We start from the raw sequence: 25108 nt of genomic DNA on the forward strand, positions 1-25108 counted from the left end.
AAGAGAATTAAGTGCTTGGTAAAGCAGGCACAAAAAAATTGCTAAAGAAAATAACAGCGTAAAAAATATTGACCTAATGGTAAAGGAGGCATAAAAAGTCCTTTAAAAGCAGAATAGGCCAATTGGAAAAGGAGGTACAAAAACTAAGTAAAGGAACTCCTTCAAAGTTAGAATAATTGGACAAGTGAAAGCTAATGTCTCCATGGGACTTCAAAAAAAACCACCCAAAAATCAAAGTCAAAATAATGAAAAGATAGAAGAAAATGTGAAATATCTCATTAGAAAAATAACTGACCTGGAAAATATATCAAGGAAAGATAATTTAAGAATTATTGTACTACATGAAAGCCATGATTTTTTAAAAAAGAGCCCAGACATCATATTTCAAGATATTGTGAAGGAAAGCTGTGCTGATATCTTAGGTCCAGAGGGTAAAATAAAAAATTTAAGAATGCACTGGTCACCTCCTGACAGAGATCCCAGGAATATTATTGCCAAATTCCAGAGCTCCTATATCAAGGATAAAATATTGTAAGCAGCCCAAAAGAACAATTCAAATATCATGGAGTCTCAAAGGTTCACACAGGATTTAACAGCTTCTATATTAAAGGAGTGGAGAGCTTGGAATATGATATCCCAGAGGGCAAAGGAACTGGGATTACAACCATGAGTAACCTACCCAGTATAGTCCTTCGGGGGTAAAAATGGATATTTCATGAAATAGAAAGCTTCTAAACATTCTTGGTGAAAATACCAGAGCTGATTAGAAAATTTGACGTTCAAACAGAAGACTTAAGGGAAGTATAAAAAAGTAAATGTGCAAGAGTAATCATCAGGGACTCAATGGAGTTAAACTGTTTATATTCATATCTGGAAAGATGATAACTTTATCATTATTAGGAGAGTTAGAAGGTGTCTACATGGACACACAACAAGGCGTTAGTCACTTATATTGGGATGAACTCCAGAAAAACAATGTGAAAAAGAGGGATGCACTGGGTAAAAGGGGAAGGGAGAGATAGAATGGAGACATTTTGCTTAGGTAAAGAAGCCATGTAAGGAATAGCTTTTACAGTATAGGGGGAAATGGCAAGATGGAAATGGTGGGCACTACTTGAACCTCACTTCAGAATTTGGGATTTGTTCTGTCATTTCCTTTCTAGTTCTAAGGAATCTGTTACATGGTCAGTTAAGAAACACTTTTTAAATGCCAGGCCAGTCCCTGTGGTAAGTACCAAGGTTACAAAGGAAGGAATGTGGTAGATAGAAGTCCATCTGAAAGGGGTGACGTCAGCAGATCTGAGGACCAGCAGAGGCCTCTTCCAGAGACATCGGGGCTTTGAACTGAGTCTTAAGGAGTCCCTGGAATCTAAGGTTCAGAGATGGAGAGCATTTCAGGTGTGGAGATCAGCCAGTACAGAGGCCCAGAGAAGGTGGTAAAAGGCTGTGCATGAGAATTGCATGTCCATCCTTATACTGGAAAGTCAAGGGAATGCATAGAGGGGAACAGTGTACAAGGGAGCAGGTTATGAAGTGCCTTCAGTGCCAAATGGAAGAGTTTATCTGATTCTGGAAGTGATGGGGAACCACTGGAGCTGTTATCATCATGGGTTTTTTTTGTTTGTTTTTTTTTAGTGAGGCAGTTGGGGTTAAGTGACTTGCCCAGGGTCACACAGCTAGTAAGTGTCAAGTGACTAAGGGCAGATTTGAACTCAGGTCCTCCTGAATCCAGGGCTGGTGCTTTATCCACTGCACCACCTAGCTGCCCCCATGTCCAGTAATTCCTGGACTTGTTCTCCTTCATCTTTTTTCCCCAGTCATTTGCTTCTGATATGAGATACTTTATATTTTCTTCTATTCAGTCTTTTGCTTTTAATATTTCTTATTGACTCATGGAGTCATTAATTTCTGTTTGGTCCTTTGTAATTTTAAAGGAATTTTTTACTTGCATGCTGCTGTTCTCTTACTACTTTTTTTTTCTAGTAAAAATGTAAAGTAGATGTGGCTTAAATATTTATGACTTGACTTATTTAAAAATCTAGCCAGTGCATAAGTTTATCATAGCATGGAGTACTCTTTTCAGTGGCAGACATACAAGGAACTTCATTTTCAGTTGCTCTTGTCCCACTACATACAAAATCATTGATGTATTTGCATTCCATACGAAAACTTTGCATTATACTTTCATCTGCCCACATCACAAAAAACATTCCTTCCATTAAAATAGTAATATGGTTATGAACATCTGCAACTAAAACATTTTGCACTTTTAAAAATCAGCTCAGAGTATCTGGCAACCATGTGCCTAGCAGAGCGGCCATTTTAATCTAAGGATATACTAAGTTTGAGATATAACTCATCCACTTGTTGCTAACAAAACAATGTCATGTCTCCAAAATCCTTGTATTGTGCATAATGCATGAGTAATTGACTCCATAAGCTGTAAAAATAAGCTTTAGACGTGCCGTGATTTTCCTCTGACAAATCATAACCAGGGAGTCACTAGCATAATACTCTTTAAAAAGTTTAAAGCAATTTAATGTGGTGGCCAGAACAAAAACTAGCGTTTTATCTAATAAAAGTTGGTAGAATGGGATTTTGTGAGCTACTCCAGGGCAGGGACTGGATATCCCCAGTGCTTAACACAATGAATGACTGGCATGTGGTAGGCTCTTAATAAATGTTTATTGACTAAATCACTTTATCTGAAAAGTCTTTCACAGGACTTTTAATTTGTGCAAATGCGTGTGTAGCACTGAAGATACCAGCTTTTTTTGCCTTTTTCAGATTAGAGCTTCATAATAGCACATTGCGTGATTGATAATATTCAGCAGATTTAAATCTTGGATTTTCTGTTTTAAAAATTACTCTTTATACTTTCTCAAGATTTTCTTATACAAATCTATAGTATGATTTATTAAAATAGATGCCTCAATTATAATATTTTTTTCTACCTAGCTGGAGAACTTTGGTTAATTTTCAGTTAAAAAGGGCATAGTAAATGAGATAAATATTAAAATGGGATTTGGGAGTTGATATTAGAACATCATGACATTTAATAGTGTGAACATTGTTGAATTATACCCATGGAAAGATATATTTCTTTACAATTAGAATATCTATATTTTGTTAAAGATGGCATTCAGCTTGGTAGAACAAAAAACAACTTTATTGGCTCCTTTACAACAAAGTGTCTCCTATTTATATAGAAAGATCATTTTAGGGTTCCTTGGAAGATGTCACAACAGAAATAATTGTCTAGTAACCCTCTAAAGAAAGTATAAAACAGGAAGATGTCTGCTTACCAAAATTATTCACCACTGTGATAGAGAAGAGCCAGTGTCATCTAGAAACTTAGGGGTGCTTCCTGTAGGCAAATGAGGCTGTGTTCATTGCATCAAGCCCAGAGTTATTGCTGAGTCTCCCCTGGAAGGGGAATATAATCATGCACACAGTAAAGACCAAATGGATGAAGGATCTTAACTACTCACATTTCACCATGGTTCTGGATGGACAAAAGTATGTATATTTGGACCAGAAAAATTGACCATGACCTCTGCCCAGAAGTGCAAATGAGGAGAACAAGCTGTATTGTTTTAAGACTTTTGAAAGCATTTTCAAGTTCTTCTGCACTCTGGTCTCTCTCTAATCTGCCAAGGTGGTTTTTCTAATGACCATGTCTCTACCCTGTTCAGTGAACTCCAATGGCCCTGGGACCAAATATAAAGTCCTCCGCTTGACATTTAAGCCCCTTTCTACCTTTCTAGTCTTCATACACTTTACTCTCCTCCAAATATTCCATAATCCAGCCCCACCCCCACCCCCACCCCCACCCCTGACAGTTCTCCCACATGACCTCCAGCTCCCACATCCAGACCTGTCTGCATGCTCCTCTCTTCCCGCCATACTTTGCCTACTCTCCAACCTCATCTCTGCTTCATTTCCCCAGCTTCCTTCCAGACTCAAAGCCTACTGTTTCTAATGCCTCTCCTTTCATATTATTTTCCATCTACTCTGTGTTTCTTTCAGATGTACCACTGAAGGCCTCTTCTTTGTAATTCCAGTGCTTGACACAATGCTAGGCATATAAAAGGCACTTCATAATTGCTTACTGCCTGACTGAATGGCTCTTACTGATCCCAAGCCTTCCTGAACAACAAAGTTCCATATTTTAAATATAAACATCTTGCCTTTGTTGCTTTGTCTCAAAAGACCTTACAGCCTCTCAAAGAACTAAAGATGAGGAGTGAAAGGCAAATGTTGGTGCAGTATGAAGGTCTTATTGAGACTGCTTAGTGATATTAGTTCATCTAAGTCTTCCAGGTTTTTCTGAAATTTACCTGCTCATCATTTCTTCTTTTTTTTTCCACTTAATAGTATTTTATTTTTTCATTTTTGTAGTATTTTGAGTTCCAAATTTTTCTCCTTTCCCTCCCTCCTCCCCAAGACATAAAGCAATCTGACATGGGTTATATATGTACAATCATGTTAAATATTTTTCCACATTAGTTATGATGTGAAAGATGAATGAGAACAAAAGGGACAAAACACATGAAAGAAAACCAAAAAAAGTGAAAATAGTTTGATCTGCATTCAGACTCCATATTTCTTTTTCTGGATGTGGAGAGCATTTTCTATCATGAATCTTTTGGCATTGTCTTGGATCATTGTATTGCTGGAAAAACTAAGTATATAGTTAATCATCACACGATGTTGCTGTTACTGAGTAAAATATTCTCCTGGCTCTGCTCACTTCACTCAACATCAGTTCATGTAAATCGTTCCAGGTTTTTCTGAAATCCTATTGCTCATCATTTCTTAAAACACAATGGTATTCCATTACATTCATATACCACAACTTGTGCAGCCATTTCTCAGTTGATGGGCATCCCTTCAATTTCCAATTCTTTGCCACCACAAAAAGAGCTGCTATAAATATTTTTGTACATATGGGTCTTTTTCCCTTTTTTTATGATCTCTTTGGTGTATATACCTAGTAGTAGTATTGCTGAGTCAAAGGCTATGCACAGTTTTATAGCCCTTTGGCTATAAAATTATTCTCCAGAATGGTTGGGTCAATTCACAGCTCCACCAACAATACATTAGTGTTCCAAGTTTCCCAAATCTTCCCCATCAAGAATATGATATACTTGAGAAAAGCATATGGGAAAATTTATGTCTCAAAGAATCAAAGATTCTTAATGTTTGGTTTTAAAGGAAGTGATAGAAGAACCGAAATTGGCCACAGAATAGGTAAATGATAAAGTAGTTTCGTCACTGGGTTTGTTGTTTGCTAACAATAAAATTTCAGTGTTCAGTTGTCTTCTCATCTTTATTTGCTTCTACATTTAAAAAAAATCACAACCACTCCAGCTAAATCTACTTTTGTAAGTTACAAAACACATCAGTTTGTCTTTAAAAGTATCATAAATGCCTAGGATTTCCATGAAAGCAATTAGCATAGTATTACTATTTTGAGGAAGGGGATAGGAAATTCAAGTCAACAAGCATTTATTAAGTACTGATGGTGCATAAGACACACAAATGAAGCAGTTTCTGTCTACTCCTGGTAAGATGTAACAGGTAGTACCTGCAAATCAATACAGAGTAATTTAAAGAACATACATTGAGATATGGAAGCAATTTAGAAGTCCTTGGAGTTCAGTCCATTCGTTTTAGAGATGAGAATCTGAGACCCAGAGAGACTGAGTGAGTTAACGATTATATGAGTACTTAATGTCAGAACCACACTCTGAACTGTGGGCCTCAGACCCCAAATCCACCCCCTTTCTCCTGGGCCTCATGTAAAGAGCGTCACCTGCTCTGCTCCTAGGAAACAAGGGAAAGCAAAAGAAGAAAAGGGAAGCAAGAAGTCAGGTGTGGTCAGTTGTAAATGCCTTGCAGCTTAGTAAGACAAGAGTGAAAAGGAAAATAGATTGTGAAAAGTTTTAAGTGCCAGAGGGAAGGTTTTTTGTTTTTGTTTTTGTTTTTTTGCAGGGCAATGGGGTTTAAGTGACTTGCCCAGGGTCACACAGCTAGTAAGTGTCTGAGGCTGGGTTTGAACTCAGGTCCTCCTGAATCCAAGGCTAGTGCCTTATCCATTGTGCCACCTAGCTGCCCCCTGAAGGTTTTATTTTTTTTCTAGAAGCAGCCAGTAAATAATTTTGAGCAGGAGAAAATGATCTACCACTATCTGCATTTGACCAATGGCATTTTTGCCGCTGTGTTGAGGATGGGTTAGTGATACTAGCTGTGTGACCCTGGGCAAGTCACTTAACCCCAATTGCCTCACCAAAAAGAAAGGGAAAAATAGCATGCTTCAGTCTATGTTCAATCTTTGTTCTTTCTTTGGAGGTGATTAACATGTTTCATCATGAGTCCTTTGGGGTTGTCTTGGATCATTGTATTGCTGAGAATAGTTAAGTCATTCACAGTCCTTCATCAAACAATATTGCTGTCACTGTGCACAACGTTCTCCTGGTTCTGCTCACTTCACTATATATCAGTTCATATAAGTCTTTCCAAACCTTTCTGAAATCATCCTGCTTGTCTTTCTTATAGCACAATATTATTCCATCACCATCATATAGCAGAACTGGTTCAACCATTCCCCAGTTGATGGGCATTCCTTTGATTTCCAATTCTTAGTCACCCACCCAAAAAATGCTGTTGTAAATATCTTTGTATAAATAGGTCTTTTTCTCTTTTTTGGAATGTCTTTGGGGTATAAACCTAGCAGTGGTATTGCTGGATCAAAGAGTATGCACAGTTCTGTAGCCCTTTGGGAATATTTCCACATTGCTCTCCAGAATGGTTGGATCTGTTCACAACTCCAACAGTGGATTATTTTTCCCACATCCCCTCCAATATCCAGTACTTTCCATTTTTGTTATGTTTGCCACTCTGATAAGTGTGAGGTGATACTTCAGAGTTGTTTTCATTTGCATTTCTCTGATCAGTAGTGACTTAGAGCTTTTTTTCATGTGACTATTGATAGCTTTGATTTCTTTGTCTGAAAACTGCCTGTTCACATCCTTTGACCATTTCTCAATTGGGGAATGGCTTGTATTTTTTTTTTTACAAATTTGACTCCGTTCTCTATATCTTTGAGAAATGAGGCCTTTATTGGAGACACTTGTTGAAAAACTTTCTCCCAGCTTTCTGCTTTCCTTCTCGTTTTGGTTGCATTCATTTTGTTTTTGCAAAAGTTTTAAATCAAAGTTTAAATCAAAATGCTTTTTTTTCCATTTTGTTTTACTCTACATATCTTCTTTGGCCTTAAATTCTTCCCCATTCTTAAGTCTGACATATAAACTATAGAGGGTTGTCTTTTGCCCCTCTGTGTATTCCCAGCATTTAGCACTCTGCCTGGCACACATAGTAGGTACTTAGTAAATGTTTATTGACTTACCAACACAGAGCTTTAGATTTATAACATACTTGCCTCCCATCAGCCCTTTCAGACAAACATTGCAATTATTATTATTATTCCTATTTTTCAGATCAGTACATGGAATTTCAGATTAAATGAATCATATAGGACACATCACTAAGTGTCAGTTGAAAAATCAGCACCAATCTTTGTTTATACCCAGTTCAACTAATCTTTACTTATATCCAGCACTTTTTTATGCACTGTCGAACTTCCATTCACAAAATCTGGACCATTGTTTGAGGACCCCTAATGTGTAATCTGTATTAGATGTATATTTAAATAAATCTGGTTGTTGAAACAGCATCACTTTACATATGCAATTATCTATTATGCTATTATCTTCAGTAATCAAATGAAGTATCATATGTAAGGTACTTTGTAAACCTAAAAGCACCACATAAATCCTAGTTATTATTGTTACTATTATTATAATTATTATATTGACAATGTTAAAAATTTCTGCAACGAGGAAATTAGGAAGGTGTTTAGTGTCTAAGAAGATGGTGGGTAGACCGTTAAATCAATGGCCCCCAAATATCACTCACAGTTGTAACTGCAAATTCTTAAATAGTCACACACACAAAATGAAATAATTGAACATAGAAACAGAAAGGGAGACTCTGCAAGTTGTCTAGTTCAAGAGTCCCAGCTGGCTGTACTCTAAAAACTTAGGATCTGAAACACCTCCAATAATTTGGAGGTTTGACTTGATTTATCATCATAGCATTCCATAGATGAATGTGTTTGTGGAAGGCTTGTCTCGAAATGTATCTAAGCTAAGTCATCTTGTGAGCATTTATTGATGAAACTGGAAAGATAGGCAATAAATAGATGAAAAATATAATATATTTGGCTTCATTTCTATAACTAGATGTTTTTATCATTGACATTGGTGGAATTTAATACATGATATTAACTCATTACCTGATATGTTTGTTATATGAGAATGTGGGAATGGGACTCAAGAAAAGAACCAATCAAGTGCAGAAATAAAGGAACATTCTGAATGTACCACAATTTTGAAAGCATTGAGGAAATAATTCTTACGCTATATGAAAGACAAATGATTGAAAAATAGTGAGTGGTGATTTTAGAAGGAAAAAAAAAGACAAGTTGATAAGGCTTTAGTCAGTAGCGTACCATCTTCTCACTTTTATAAAAATCATTATGAGAATGGTATAAACACATATTAGGCACCCTTGAGAAAATATGAGAGAAAAACAGGTAGTTTTCATAAATGCTTTTCTTAAACTGATGGCTACGCTGCACAGACAGACGCGGACTGGAGTTTGACTGGCCCGGCTCTCGGTTAACAGCGCCAGCGGTCTCTCTCCCCAAAGGTGGCCTTTGGCTTTTGGTGAGTTTTATGCAGAATATAGACTAAGCCTAGACTTAAGACGATTTGTATTGTATTTCTACTTTCCTATCCTTCTAATCAACATCACCTTGTGACTACCATACAATAAAAGCTCTATCTAGAAAACCAGAAGCTTCTTCCATTTACTAGTCTAGGAGATAAATTAAGGGAAAGGTTAAGTAGGGTAGATTTATGATCTAATATCCAATTTTAATCTCACACTGACCATTACTTTAAAACTCAGTTGACCACAATCTTTAGAGAATACATGATTTCATAGTATTTTCCACACCTTTTAAAAGCTTGATTTAGTAGAGTAAAACAACGTTGCAGACTCCTTCAGCGATGTATATCATATAGGGGCAGCATAGCATAATAGAAGTGCTTGCAATTAGGACTTGAGGGACAGGTAGGTGGCGCAGTGGATAGAGCACCGGCCCTGGAGTCAGGAGTACCTGAGTTCAAATCAGGCCTCAGACACTTAACACTTACTTGCTGTGTGACCCTGGGCAAGTCACTTAACCCCAATTGCCCCGCAAAAAAAAGAAATTAGGACTTGCTTTAAACTCCTATTCTCCCAGTAATGACCTAAATCTCCCTCAGCCTCAGTTGTCCTAAGTGTAAAATGAGGGAGATACCCTTAAATCACCTCAGGCTCTTAAATCTATGACTCGTGTTCTCTAATGCATATGCTAAAGCCATATATGTTTCTTTGATGTGATCACAGAAATAATATTGTTTCATGACCTTTTTATCAACATAAAACAGGAAGCTATACTCAACTAAAGATATACACCATGGTGTAAAAAAAAAAAAAAAAAGGCCTGAAATGAATCACAGAATTTCAGTGTTGAAGTGGAATTCAGAGGACCTTTGTTGAATTCATGGTAAAGATCCTTCTCAACAACATAACTGATGAGTGATCAAGCTAGTTTTTGATTGAAGAACTTAAGTTAGGGCAACTCCCCACCCCTTGAGGCAGCCCATTCCACTTAGTGTTAGTTCTTGTTGTTAGGATGTTTGCCTATAGGGAAAGTGCTTAAATTTCCTTGGTATTCCTTCCCCATTGCTGCTAGTTCGGCTCTTTGCCTTAGAAACTTATCCCAGCTTGAGTTTTACAGATACAGGTTTAAATAGTTGACTTTTATTTTTAGCTCCAAAGATGTCTTGGGTAACTGACCCAATGTCAGTTGCAAGATTTGAGAAATCTCTCATTTTTCAATAGAATTCATTTTAAAATGTCAAAATATGAATAGCTGTTAAATAATATATGTCAAGAGGAAATTAAGATATCAAATTCACGATAGTAGAATTTACTTATCTCTCTAAGGTTTTAATACTTTCAGGCAAACCATTGAACCATACATGTTTCCCCCTTTTTTTATCTTTGGATAAGCCTGCATAGTGGCTTGTACTGTTCTCATTACTGTAATGTATCTTTTGGCCGCTTAGTACACACTGGCCTTTAACCTTATGCTGATATATGCCGAAAATGAACTATAGCATGGGAAGGTCTGTGGGCTGTTTGTTAAGAGGAATATTAAAAAAACAAAAAAGAGGAATAGCAGCATTCCCTCTATTTCTTTGCCGCCATCACTTGTAGGATGACCGACCCTTTTCTTTTTCTTCAAAAGTCCTTAAGGTTATTTAGTTCCTACTGGGCCCCAGAATCTTCACTCCTTTGCTAGGTACACATTGTTCCTTTCCAAATAATCTGTTTTAGGGCGAGTTTGCTTTGTATGGATGGTTCAAATGCTGCTTTCTTATTCAACACTCATCTTTTTTCATTGATTTGACTCAAATTTGCAGAGTTTATAACCTTGGGTTGCATCTTGAGCTTATTTGCTCTTCCGGATATGTTATTCTATCCCTTTTGCAGTTTCTGGTGCATGCAGAATAGTTTTATATTATTAGATTTCCTTTCCTTTGTATTTGAAGGTCTTTCTCCTGGTTGCTTACCGATTTTGTCCATCATTGGAATTATTAAACACTGTGTCTTAGAGTTTGAAGGTTTAACAGAAAGATAAACAAATGGGGAAATACAGAATTGAATAAAATTTTCTTGAAAAATTAGAGCTAGAAAACATGGCATCTTCTAAATGGGACTGCTAAAAAATATGCATTTTCCTCAACACTGTAAAATTTTACAAAAATTGATATGTCAGGGCACAGAGATAACTAAGATACAAAATAGGAAATTACATATGTATAAACATTTTGTTATATGTGACAGTTGTTGATTAATTTCTCATTTTCAACCTCAACTTCTGAAGGACCGATCTTTAGTGACTTGCTTCAGGGATCCTTACCAGTTTACTGTTTGTCCTGGTTTAGTTGTTTTTATCAGTGGTGTATATTAACATGTAGGTGACATTCCTATCATATTTGCAGATGAAATAAAACTGGGAGGAATACCTGATCATTGGATAATAGAATTAGGAATCAGATTTGACAAGCTGCATAGTCTAAAGCTAACTAGATAAATTGTATAAAAGCAAAACTGTAGTCCTCAGCTCACATTCCAAATAATAAATATAAAACAATGGATGGAGAAGAAGTGGCCAGATAGTAATGAATATGGGGAAAAAAGACCAGGAAATAAACTCAGTATAAACTAAATGTGACAAGAATCCTAGAAAAGTAATGTAGTCTTAAATTTTATTGATTTTTCTAGGGCAGGGAGGTTCTCTGCGTGCACCCAACCACATCTAGAGTAATGAAGGGAGTATGTCCAAAAAAAGTCATCCAAGATGGTCAAGGTTCTAGAAACACTGCCTTGTGAAGATTGTTTGGGCAGCAATTCTGAATCTTTGTGGTATTCTGGATGCCTGTGCTGGGCAGTCTTAAGAAGCCTATGGACCTCTTCACAAAATGGTGTTTAGAACTGTATAAAACAAAATATATAGCATTACAAGTAAACTAATTATGTTGAATTATAGTTATTAAGATATAACATAACCTTAATAACTTGCATATTTAATCACACACACATCTGTGTGTGTGTGTGTGTGTGTTTTCATGGAGTCTCAATTGAAATCCCTTCTTTAGTAGAACTAGTGATGTTTTCATTGGGGGAAAAAAAAAGCATAATTAAAAGTTATTATAGCCAGTGTTTTAGACTCACAGAATAATGCACACTGATCCAGGGCTCTTTAGACAAAGAGCTGATGTGGCAGTAATACGAGACTGCCCTGTAAGTAAGTAAGTAAGTCAGGGCCCTGGGATAGTCCATATCAGGGATGAGTAAAGAGAGGCATGGACCCAGAAAACTAAAGCAAGCAAGTGCCTGGGGAGGGGGAAGTGCCCGAACTCTAGGGAAGTTAAGCTTTAGCATATAGGAGCTGTACCAGTCAAACTCCTTTTCACCAGTTCTCACACAGAGAGGGGGAGATGGAGAACCATGTTTGAGAGGAACTGAAGGTTGGAATGTATGGCTGCTCTATTTAAGTTGGGAGAACGGGGGGAGAACTTAAATGTGAGAACACTGGCAAGGTAAGAGAGGAGGTCAAGCTGTAAGGGGCTTTAAAAATCCCCCAGAGGACTTTATATTTTATCTTGATGATTACAGGGAACCACCATAGCTTATTGAGTTGGGGAAGAGATGGTATAATGTGGTCACAGCTTTGTTTTAGGAAAATCATTTGGGCAACTGCATTGGGTTTTTATTTTACTCAATTTTGTATCAAACTTTCTGCTACCAGCATCCTTCTGCTACCAGAGGGATGAGGGCCACTTTGCTCTCTTAATTTTGTTCTACATAGGAGAATTCATTCCTTTTTCAAATACAAGAAGTTCCTCGAAGAACTAGTAATACTTATTTTCTGTAGTATTCATTTGCAACTTGATACCCTATAACATCAGTTGTATTGGTACCTATTTTGTTTACTCACTTCCCAAATACATATGTACAAATACAAAAACCACAGGTTATACCTTGTATCACCCATATGATTTGTCCTGCACTGTATATTTTGTCAGCCATTTTATAAACATTTGTTGAATAAATGAATTGATAATTTAAGAAATGCTGTTTGATTATTTTCAAATGTATCTAGTAATGATGGCAACACAGTTGTGCTTAGTAGGGGGTCCTTGAAGGGCCTGCTATAATGAAAAGATAAAAGTGACTTTTAATTGGCATATTACTTGTTGATGTATAAATGGGTGCTTCTGAAGCCCTTGAAGGTGCTTGAAAACAGTTTGTTCTCTTAAATACTGTAAACATTCCTCCTTGAAATCTTGTTTACCCTAATAATTTGCTTAGCAAACTGCTTCTTTATCTTAGGATACAATGTAAACTTCCATTTAGACCAGTTTATTCAAATGAATGGTGTCTTAATTGAGGGGATTTTATAGTAATAAAGAAATAGGTGGAAGAATTGGGAGGAGTCTCAGAAAATTCAATTTCACTTATTTATTAACTCTGCCAAAATCTCAGTTAATTTTGAGTAACAAAATGTACTCCAAACTGCACATAAGATGTTTAAAGAACAGAAAATAGATTAAGATTGATAGATTTTCCCTAGTTTATAATTATAACCCCTCCTTTCTTTTTATTAACAATACAGTGCCATGTATTTAGTAATTTTTAAATTATTTTTATAACATTATTTTTATGTTACATCTCTGATTTCATTGAAGTATGATTATTGAGATGCTCCATTGTGGTACTGGATATAGATGCTTATTTATCTTGGTGGGGAATTGGGAGAATGACACATTACAAAATGAAATTTATAGTGGAAAGAGTAATGTCATGCCAATTCTTTGTTTATGAGTATTGGCATGAATTCTTAAAACAATGTAATTTGAAATTAAGTTCACAATTGGTTAAATTATGACCCTAAATTAATTTTAATAATTTAGATAAGTTTAATAAACATACCCCAATGTGTTCATTATTGCTTTTGCTGTGTTCTGAATTACTTGTTTGAGGCCTATTTTCAGCCAGTGACATTAAGCCATTTACACATAGACTTATTATTACAGTTTTTATTTCCATGGTGGTACAAGTGATGTACTATGAGGTTTCTTTATAAGGGGAAAAAAAACTTTAAATAAAAGTAAGTTTTTTAACATTCCTGACACAGGAAACAGAAAAGCCATGTACAGTTTCTAATTGCCTTTTAGAGACTGAGTTCCCTCATTACCTGTGATTTAAACTAAAAATGAGGTAATTACAGATAACATCAGTGTTTCTCTGGTTGCTCCTGGCACCTGCAGTCGGTCCTAATGTTGAAGATTTCCCCATATCTAGCACCATGCTTTACTGTCAGATGCTGACATTCCTAATTCATATATTTCTTATGTTTCTGGTGATTTTTGTCTGGTATATTTTCATTTTTTAACATTTACTTTTCTAAAGCCTTACCCTTTGAGAAGTGTAAGAGCCACATTCTTTTCTGCAAATCAATAGGTCATTTGATTGATAGAAACTTTTTTATATGCCTAATAAATTAATGGGTTTTTATGTTCATAAATAAATTCCTAAAACTTAATGTTTTAAATAATTATGTCCCTTCTTCACTTTGTGCTCATCAATAATAATACTATCAGTAGTTTCTTATAACTTTTTCAGCTACCAAGTTGCTTTTTTAAACTGCATATGAATTCAAGTTTTCTAAGCATATGTTTGGTATTCCAAAAGTTGCCCTTCCCCCACTTGTCTCAAATCTAACTCCAGTGAAAATTTACCTCCATAAATTTACATGTAATCTACTTACATTTCCCAAAATTACTAAATCCAAGTTTAAAAGTACCTCAGAGACTATATGGTCTAAACTAGACTGTATCAAAAAGCCACCTTACAGGGCAACTAGATGGCTTGATGGATAAAGCACCTGCCCTGGATTCAAGAGGACCTGAGTTCAAATCCGGCCTCAGACACTTCACACTTACTAGCTATGTGACCCTGGGCAAGTCACTTAACCCCCATTTCCTGGCCAAAAGAAAAGGAAAAAAAAATCCACCCTACGCCATCCCCAACAAGAGATCATCCAACTTTTGCTTAAAGACTTCAAATACTGCAGGAGCAGGAGATGGTGCATGTAACACTATTACACTCTGTTTTCAGCAATGTCATGATAGACGTGGCTGCAACCATAAAATATGTTCACAGAAGGATAAAAATTGCACTGCTCCCAAGGGATAATGGAAAGATCAGTTTCTGTATTCAATGAGTTCCTTCTAACAAAGTGTAGCAAAAAGTAGGTTTGCCATGTTGAAGTTGAGGAATATAAATTCTACACTAATAACACCAAGATACCCCAAAAAAAGCAAAAGAAAATCCTACCATCTTTGGATAATCTATGGAAGATTTGGGAAAATGTGAACAAAAATCGCATAAGGTGAGTGGTTGGATATGTTGCAGTCTGAATTGTTAGAGAAAATAATTGTGCTCATGATATTATGGACCACTCAAAGCATAGGTGGCAGCACAGGCCCTAGAATTAGGAGGACCTGAGTTCAAATCTGGTCTCAGAGACTTGATACTTACTACCTGTGTGACCCTGGGCAAGTCACTTAACCTTCATTGCCCCCCCCCACACCCCCAAAAAATCACAGGTAGTTTCATCCTTAAATGCTCCTTCTTTATCATCCTTATCTAACCAGTTGTTAAGTCTTGTGAATTCTACTTTTGTAGTCTCTTTTACATCTGACCCCACCTCTCCCACATGAGTGACCACTGCCATACTCAGATTGTGTTAGTCTCCAAATTAAACACCTGGATCCTCTCTCTGATCCATCATTCTTATGGCTGCTGAAATCCTCTTTCTAAGACAAGTTGATCGATCATGTTACTATTGTTCAAGAAGTTTCAGCAGCTCCCTGTTTAAAGATAAAATAAAAACTCAGAAATTTAAAGCCCTTCCTTATCTGGCTCCAGTCTATTTTTCCAGGCTTATTTTATGTTATTTTCCTTAAAGTCTGTGTTGCAGGCAAACTAACCTATTTGATCATTCTTAAACTCAAAAGTCCATTTCCCATCTCTGTGGTGTTTCTTAAACCTGAAACATATTCCTTCCTCAGTTCCTGTGCCATCTCCTAAAGGAAGTCTTTCCCTGATAAATCTGTTTTATTTTCTCTCTCTGCAACAAATCAAATATATACTTACAATTGTAGTCCCAGGGCTGAAAGGGGGTTAGAAGTCATGTAATATAATCCTCTCATTTTTCAGATGAAAAAACTGAGGTAAAAAAAACCTCCAGTTGCTTGAAACCAGGGACTATTTTTCCTTTTGTCTTTGATTTCCAACAACTGGCAGAGTACCTGAAATAGAATGATTAATTGAATTGGGTTGGAATGAGGGATGACAGATGGACAGCTCATGTGCTTACTTGATCCTAAATAATTTTAAGAGACCTTAGCCTGAAAGGCAGCATGGGGAAGTGGAAGGAATTCTGATATTTAAACTTCTGAATTATGGGTTCAAATACTGACCCTGCCATTTTCCTCTTATGTGACTTTGGGCAAATCTCTTAACTTCTCTTATCTGTTACCAGAGAATTGGACTCAAAGGTCAAATATATCCATCTACCCTATGATCTACAAAATTAAGGAATTGATCTAATACCCCATATTAACCACTTTTGTTTTGTTTGTTTTTTTGTGGGGCATTGAAGGTCAAGTGACTTGCCCAGGGTCACACAGCTAGTAAGTGTCAAGTGTCTGAGGCCGGATTTGAACTCAGGTCCTCCTGAATCCAGGGCTGGTGCCATTTAGCTGCCCCCTACCACTTTTGGTATCATATAGAAAAGAGTGGTCTGGGTAAGAAGGTGTAAACAGGCTGTGATCAGAATCATTGCAGGGATCACCTTCATCAAAGTATTGAAATAAGTGCTCTCTTTAGAGGCCTGTCACCTCTCCAGGAACCCAGCAATTATAGGTGTAGGGATGCCCAAGTGACCTTGGGACCTTCTGAGAAAGTCTGGTTGAAGTTGCTGTGAGTGAGTGGTGGCACCACATCAGATATATTAATCATTATAAAAACAACTGGACAAGTCCTTGATACATATGAAGTCATAATTCCATTTAGAGTAATATTTATTAGAACCATAAAACACTTAGAGATATGAACAAAATGGGTTGGCCCATTAGGGCCAGTTTTAACTATACTGCCCCAGTAGGAGGGACTCAGCCACCTGTCACATAGTCTGAACATGAGGCTTAGCAGAGAGAAGGGAGAATAGAGGAAAGAGAACTGGCTCCTGGAATTGTATGCACTGTGTTCAAGTCAGGCCCCTGGCCTTAACCTTGAGCAAACCATTTAACTTCCCTGAGCCTCAGTTTAGATGCCACCTCTGTAAAGTGATGGACTTGTACCTGGTGGATTCCAAGGGGGTTTTTGTTTTTTGGGTATTTTTGTTTGTTTGTTTTTTGTGAGGCAGTTGGGGTTAAATGACTTGCCCAGTGTCACACAGCTACTATGTGTCAAGTGTCTGAGCCTGGATTTGAACTCAGGTCCTCTGAGTCCAGGGCTAGTGCTCTATCCACTGTACCACCTAGCTGCCCATCAAGTTCCTTTTCAAGCCCTGAATTCAATATACCATGTTGAATTGTGTGTGTGTGTGTGTGTGTGTGTGTGTGTGTGTGTGTGTGTGTGTGTGTGTGTGTGTGTATGTGACATGGTTGTAGGTGGCATATCTAACATCCACCTCAAAGTAAAACAGTTCATAGAGTACTTACAGGCCTGTTTTTTCATGTTGATATTGATTAACCTATCTTATGTTTTCCCTCAGCTAAAGTAATTTAGACCAGAAGATAATGAATTTTTTTATTTTTTATGTATATTTTTGCTTCATATGCCAGTTACTGCTTTCTTGTACTGTTAACTATAGCCAAATTGTTGCGTTGTGTTTTTTTCCACTTCAGTGGAAAAAAATTCATCCTTTTTCACAATAATAAGAATTCTGTGATCCAGTGTTTGCTTGACCTTGAGACAGTTCAACTGTCAGACAACAGTAAATCTGGCAAATTAGCTGTGCCTGGATTAATATCTCAGTACTTTTGATGCTGTGAATAATTTTTGATTTGAGAAGAGATAGTACAGGTCACCCTTCCACATCTCATTTAATCCCATGATACTTAACAGTGATTTCAGTACCTTTGGCACCTCAGAATCTCAGGGTAGGAAGGAACATCAGAGCCTCCTTCAAATATTCTGAGAACTGAACCTCCCTGGCTACCCCTGAGGGCGCCCCCACCCCCACCCCCGCCATTGTATTATCGTCCAACTCCTTGATATATATGGCTAATGGTGGAATCTCTAGGTTGAAGGATACTGACATTTTATCTAGAAATACTCAAATAATAACTGTTTCCCATCCTTCCTTATTTGACCTTGGGATAAAACCTCCAGTGATCTGGAACATTCATATAGTTCATATAACATTGCAGTTCTTATTTTGAGAACTTTATCCATATCCTTTAACCATTCCAGCATTCCAGTACTGGGGAATGGATTCTGATTTTATAGATTTCTGTTAGTTCTATTTCTTGTATGTCAGATCTTTAAGAAATATTTAAATATATTTTCCAAGTTGACTGCTTCCCTCTTCACCCTGGTTTATCATCAATTTAATGTTTTTGAAATTTTTGTTAAGAATTCAACCCTTAGGCTATCTTATGCCTATGAAAGGTGGGTACCTCATCTAATTCTATTCCAGTTGTTTTGTTGTTGGTTTTTTTCCTTCATTGTAGGATCTTTATATTCAGTAGGAGGCAACTAGGTGGTACAGAGGATAGTCTTGGGTCTGGAAGGCCTGACTTCAAATCTGGTCTCAGACACTTAGGGGCTGTGTGACCCTAAACAGGTCACTTCAGTTTGCTTGTCTGCAGAATGGGGGTGTTAGAAATGTGGCTAACAGCTTAAATAATGTTGTGCAGCTCTAGTGTTGCTAGTAGGTCGCCACTCAAAGAATCCAAGCAGGCAGCAGTAGGTGGGTGAAGGCTTCTTTATTCATCTTCACGAAGATGGGCACTCTTCTGAATGTGCCAGAAAGTGCCATGAAGTTAGGGCCCTCACCTCTATTTATACCCCTCAAGGGTCCCTCTGGACCAATCAACTTTGTGGTACCCACACTAAAGAGGTTCTCTTGGCCTCTGTGTTCCAGAGCCTGCCTCATTAAGATGAACTTTTGGAATGGGATTGGAAAAAGCCCACTTTATTTTTGCAAGGCCTTTCAAAAGCTTTTGAATATGATTGTTTTTGGTAACTGAAATAATAAAACAAGGCTACATTTATTTGAGTTAGAGCCATAGACTCTGAGCCTCATAAAGAATAAAAAAGATGCTTGCCCGTTTTCCTGAAGAAAAAATCATGTCCTTTAATAGATTATTAAGACTTTACATAAGGATCGTAATTTAAGTGATAAATCTATTAAGGTATGTGTATCTTTTCAATATGACTTGTTTGAACTTGCAAGACATTTTATGAAGTTTGACTCAGTGAGACCATCCCTAGGCAGACTTGAGCCTGGAAATTTAGTTCATTGGAAAACAGAGGAAATATAGGTCTAATTCCTTTATTCAAACTCAGTAAATGGTTTGGGACAATTAATTTCCAATTGTTTCCCAGTAGAGCAGATTTACTTGTATATTAATGAGGCACAGGTGTTAGGCCCCTGGTGCCTGCATGCCTGGGAGGCATATTTAGGTTGTTTATCTAGTCAGCCATAGGTACTGCAAGGTACTCAAGCTTGCCTTTAACAGTTTATACAGTGAGGCTTTTTAATTTTTTGATGTTTTTTTAAATTTGCTAGCACCTGTTAAAATTTTAAAACTGATCATGTAGAAAGAAGTAGAAGAGATTTCAATAGTAAAGAGCACTAAAAGTTAAAGAAAGTAGTCTTCTATTCTGGTTAACTGCCCATCCTGACATTAAGGGAAAAAAAGGTTCATTTAAGCTGATATGTCATGTGAAAACCCTATACAGTCAACGCTACACTTTTTGTTGCCTATCTCTGGAGCAGGTATATACTTGTCTATGGCTAAAACAGTAATATGTTTATTAATATTCATTTTTCTTGTTTATTCACTGAACTGCAATACCAACATTTGAGAGGAAATGGAATAGCCTCCACAGACATTATGAATTTCAGTAGCTGGCATAATTATAGCGATCTACATATTCATTAAATCCAGGAAAGAAATGTGTCCAAAAAGACAGCCATGCGTTCAGAAATATCACCCAACTAAATATCTGCCTTTTAAAGTTTTGGGCTTTCTCCTTGTCAAAAAGTACTTCGTTTTCTCTGAACCAACACCCCTCCTAAAAGCTGGGAAGGGTTTTAAAAATTATTCCCCTGTCCTATTTTCTTTCATGTAGTAAAGAATGGGAAGAACTATTTGTAAACAACAATTACTTGGCAACTATACGGCTGAAGGGGATTAATGGGCAGCTGAAAAGCAGCAGGTTCCGCAGTGTTTGCTGGAAGGTAAGAAGAAAATATTTATTTACAGTTTGTGGTTGCAGTATATCAACACATTACCTGATGCACTGGGAAGATTACTGATGCAAAGAATCACCGAATTTTCCGAGAGACTTCCTCCCCCATTTTTGCCATCCATTTTGTCTTTCATAGGACATTTGCTAATAAGATTGAGACCCCTTTAGTCTTCATTAGCTGGCAGTGGGAAAGGCTCATTCAAAATGAACATCTTTACTTGGGTCAGCATCTCATTTGATGCTGAAAAATATACACTGACTGACACCTGCATTGCCTACCACTTTTTTGCAGGAAAACTCTTATTTCTAAATTGTATAAACACTTAGAGCTTGACCCATATATAGCTACTATGTGTGTATATTGACACACACCTCTGTTTAAAAAGAAAAGCAATCGATTAATCTCAAACTTCAAACTGCCTATCAGGGTAAGTGCCTTTTTTTTTTTTTAATTCTGCCCGATCTTCCTCTTAAACAATAGCTGGAAAAAGACCTCCAGTCTGAATTACCAGAAACACAAAGTAAGGAATTTATTCAGTTCTCCTTTAGAGGAAAAGAGCCATTGGTTACCATTTTCGTAGCAATAATCTGTAAGCTTTTTCTTGTCCTTGCCTTTAAAATACTGCTCTTTTCTTCTTCCAGAGGGAGCAGATGTGATGACTGATTTCAAAAATGATTTCTAGCTCTAGTTTTAAAGCTTTTTTCTGTATAGATTGAGCATACCAAGTTAAGGGAAAGTAAAGACCGGGAGAATCACAAGATACATTATCCAGTTTGAAATTTAATAATTTATATTTAATAATTAAAACACATTTTTCTTCTGTTTGATGAAGGCAGTAAGGAGTTGCTGCTCTAGTGCTTGAGCCTTATCATGCTTATCCCTATTTCCTGTTGTTTAACTTTTAGTAAAATCTTTCACTTGCTAAAAATAAACACAATGACAGATTTATCTTAATGGCTTAAAATAAATTAAATCAAATTTGTCTCTTTTAGAATATATTATTTTCCACAATTGATTGCTGGTTATAAATTGCATTTTTTTCTTGCCAAAGAGGGAAAGATATGTTTTTCACAATTAGTTGCCCCTGGCCCTAGATTTTCTCTTTATCAGTTGCCTGTGTGTTTCAAGAGAATAAGAACCATAACCAATATTTTGACCATTTTAGCTGCTTTGTTTTTCCTTTCCAATAAACAAACCCAGAATGTGCTTGAACCTCAATACCATTTTCTTTTGGCTTAGACAAATCTGATTCATTATACACACACACACACACACACACACACACACACACACACACACATACATATATATGTATGTGTGTGTATGTATATATATATATATAGTTTTTATATATATATAATCTACATTTTTTTTCTTTACATGAGTCCTAAGGAAATAGCCCCATTTAATGATGCCACTTTTTTGTTTATTTCATAACCTTTATTTGTGTTATTTAAGTTTTTCATTTGTTATATTAATGTCTTTAATTAGAGATTAGTAGTGATTTTAAATAAGATTATTTAATTACAGTAAGAATATTGTATTGCTTTGGTGGTTTTTGGTTTTTTTGGGGTGGTTTTGGACATTGCTTCATGTTCTTTTTTTTCCTCATAAGTAACAACTTTTCATCTTCGTGGCAGCTTTTTCTGAATGTTCTTCCTCAAGATAAAAGTCAGTGGACAAGCCAAACTAAGGAACTGAGAGCCTGGTATAATAGCATCAAAGAAAGAGTAAGTAACATTTTAACAAATGTGCCTCACAGACATGGCCAGATTTGGGTTTTGATTTTTGTTTTATTTCCCCCTCCAGCATATTACCAACCCTCGGAAAGCTGCAGGACAGCAAGATTTGATGATCAATAATCCTCTCTCACAGGATGAAGGGGTAAAAAAATGTCTTTTAGTCATTTTTTTTTCATTGACAACTTTACCAACTTAATAAATACATTTTAAATGCAAACTATTGATATTGGTTTTCAAATTGAAGCCTTTGTATTTCCATACCAGCCTACTTACTACATTGACCTAAAATTATCTTAAGGAATTTCACCTAGTAACCAATTACCTACAACATTCTGTTTGGTAGAGGGGAAGGAAGAAAACCTGATGTGGTAGGGAAAGCCCAGGATACAAAGTGGACAAGGAAGGGAAGGAGTAAAGAAGCTGGCCTGGTTGGGGAGAACAGTGGGTTTTTTGCCTGTGGCCCCTTTGTACCTTCTTTCTGAGCTATGACAGATGGATAGTGAACCTCTGCTTTTGTCTATGTGAATAGTCTCAGCTGGGGAGAAGGTGGTGTTGGTCCTCTGAATCATGAATTCTTTCCTGGTGGTGTCAATGGATCACTATCAGGATATCTGTAAACTTGGTGGGGTGTGGGGGGGAGGACGTGAAGTATCTTTATTTTCACTAACCTCTCAGTGAAATTTTGTGTATTCTTCAGTTATTAATTTTTTATGTTATCCTGGGATGGGGCTTTACCAGACACTAAAGGGGTCTATGACAGAAAAAAAGTGAATCATCCCTGTCTGCTCTAAATAATATTCTGGAAGGTAGCTTGAGCTTAGATAGCCAAAGCATTCAGTGGCAATTTCCATCTTATGTTGCAATGCAGCATTCTTTTAAACTGCAAACTTTGCATTGACACCAACTCTGATCATCCCATAGTACTTTCTCCCCCATTCCTGCTTCTGTATTGGGAGACTGTGGAACTGTTCTCAAATTAGGGATGCTCAGAGTGAGTAGCTCAAGTGAATTTTAAGGAAGCAAACCAGAGGACATTTTATTTTTTCCTCTCTCTAGACATTGAATAGAAAGATATTTGTTATTTCTCACACAATCTTACCTATGGTTATTATACCTTCAGATAGCAAGTTAAATTTGAACCTGAAGTGTTCTCCTGTTAAGTCCAGTTTACTCCCTTCACTTGCTTCTTAGCAATCCTGGTCCTTGGAACATCTTTAACAGTGACTAATAATAGTTGAATGCTTTCTTTTTTGGACTTCTCTGCTACTTACTAAGTTACTCAAGAGCCTTGTTTTTACTACAAGAATTAGAGTATAATATTAATACAACTTTACCAAAGTCTTTACAAAAATTAGCAATCAGTTGCTAATACATTCAGTGTGTGTTTCATACTTTATGGTATTCAAAGCTCTAATTATTTCTTCATTATTTTGTTCATAGGTAAATAAACGTTTATTAAGCACCTTCTGTGTGCTAGATGTTGTGCTAAGCGCTATAACACTGGAAATTATTTAATGACAAATTTTTTCATAATCAGAATTTTCAGTAAGAATCCATTAAATTAGATTTAAAAATTAAATTAAATTAAAAGTCAAGCTTTCTATTAAAAAATATCACACTGAGATTGTTAGATAGGAGAGCATCCAAAAAAATGCCTCATGGGGAATGCTAATCTTTACACTTTGCGGCTTTCTTGATACTCAAATAAGGCTTATGCTCAAATTTCTTGCTACCCCAAATATTTTGGTTTACTCTAAGTAGCTATTGCTCAGCTTTGAAGACTAGTTTCAGGCCTGTACCAGAATCCCCAAGTCAAAGATTCTAATTGGCTATGGAGATGCCAACAGGTAGAGTGTAGTAGTGGGTAAAGATTTTCCCTAGAATTGCTGGAGGGGACAATGGAATTAAAATGGGCCCCTTCTTCACACCATATCTTCAGTGGGACCATTTTTTTTTTCAAGAAACAATCTAAACTTTCCTAATATTTCTGAAAATGGGAACAGCTTCTCCAATGGGCAGATGAGGGGGAACCATTGACCTAATTAAGGACTTGTGAGCAAGCAGATAACCAGAGGACACCCAGCTTGTTATACTGAAGCTTTAGACACAGCCAAGAAACATTCTTAACTAATTGATAAAACTCCTTTAAATGTTCTCACAGATTAAGTAAACCACCTTTTTATGCATTTCACTACTATGTATTGGTGACAAACCATGCTTTGTGAAGACTATACAATAATGTCAAAAGGAATGTGTTAGAATATGCATACATTTAAGGCATCGAAGTAGACTTAAGAAATTTATTATTAATCACAAGTTCTTCATTTTCAAAGTAAAAAGATTTAACAAAAAGATTATATCATTAATTTAACATTTATAAAAGTTATTTGAAATTATTTTTCAAAGTAGCCACCCAATGAATACTTTTATTTCAAATAGTACATTTTTCTTCATTTCAGAGTCTTTGGAACAAATTTTTCCAGGATAAAGAGCTTCGAGCAATGATTGAACAGGATGTCAGAAGAACGTATGTATAAGAACCATTCAAAAAAGCTCTTTTAAAAAATTCATATTTATATTATTCCTAAAACTCTATAGTTCTTATTATTTGCTTTATGACTTCTACATAATAAGAAGACCAGAAGGAAGAAAAACTCACATAAGATTTGAAATGTATTAAACTGAAACAATCTCTTACTCTTGTTAGTAATATTAATTCTCTAGTAAAGGATTGGCATGATTCACCAAAAATAGAGATTTTTTTAAAAAATGTGAAACAAAAGGTCTTTGATGACATTCCTTCTGATTAAATTGTTATATTTATAATAATTTTAAAATACATTAAAGTTTAGCAAGGTACAGAAATTAATTATAACATAATTGGAAAAACTAAGCATTGCCTCTTCACATTAATGTTACATAATCTGTTATATTGTCGTTGTGCTGGTTGGACTCTTATCAACATTTCTAACAGATATTGTACTCTATGAACCGAGTATCCGTGCCTTTTAAATGTATGAAAGGGACATGCCACATCCTAGTACATCTACATTTCTGCTTACGTGTTAGCCTTCTTGGCTTCTCATGCAATTAGACACAGAGCATTGCAGTTCTGGCCACTCTCTGA

At 36.3% G+C, this 25108-nt stretch overlaps 1 protein-coding gene across 16 annotated transcripts in view; it reads left to right on the forward strand.

Moving 5' to 3' along the window:
* Positions 1 to 25108, forward strand: part of TBC1D5 (TBC1 domain family member 5) — a 611040-nt gene that overhangs the window by 334614 nt on the left and 251318 nt on the right. For all 16 annotated transcript variants that reach the window (XM_043966947.1, XM_043966952.1, XM_043966957.1 and 13 more), the window contains 4 exons: positions 20119 to 20227; positions 21880 to 21969; positions 22049 to 22123; positions 24441 to 24508. In XM_043966947.1, coding sequence (XP_043822882.1) covers positions 20119 to 20227; positions 21880 to 21969; positions 22049 to 22123; positions 24441 to 24508 — 342 coding nt within the window. The remainder of the gene's footprint in view (positions 1 to 20118; positions 20228 to 21879; positions 21970 to 22048; positions 22124 to 24440; positions 24509 to 25108) is intronic.

The sequence above is a fragment of the Dromiciops gliroides genome, chromosome 5 (assembly GCF_019393635.1).
Source record: "Dromiciops gliroides isolate mDroGli1 chromosome 5, mDroGli1.pri, whole genome shotgun sequence".
Taxonomy (NCBI): domain Eukaryota; kingdom Metazoa; phylum Chordata; class Mammalia; order Microbiotheria; family Microbiotheriidae; genus Dromiciops; species Dromiciops gliroides.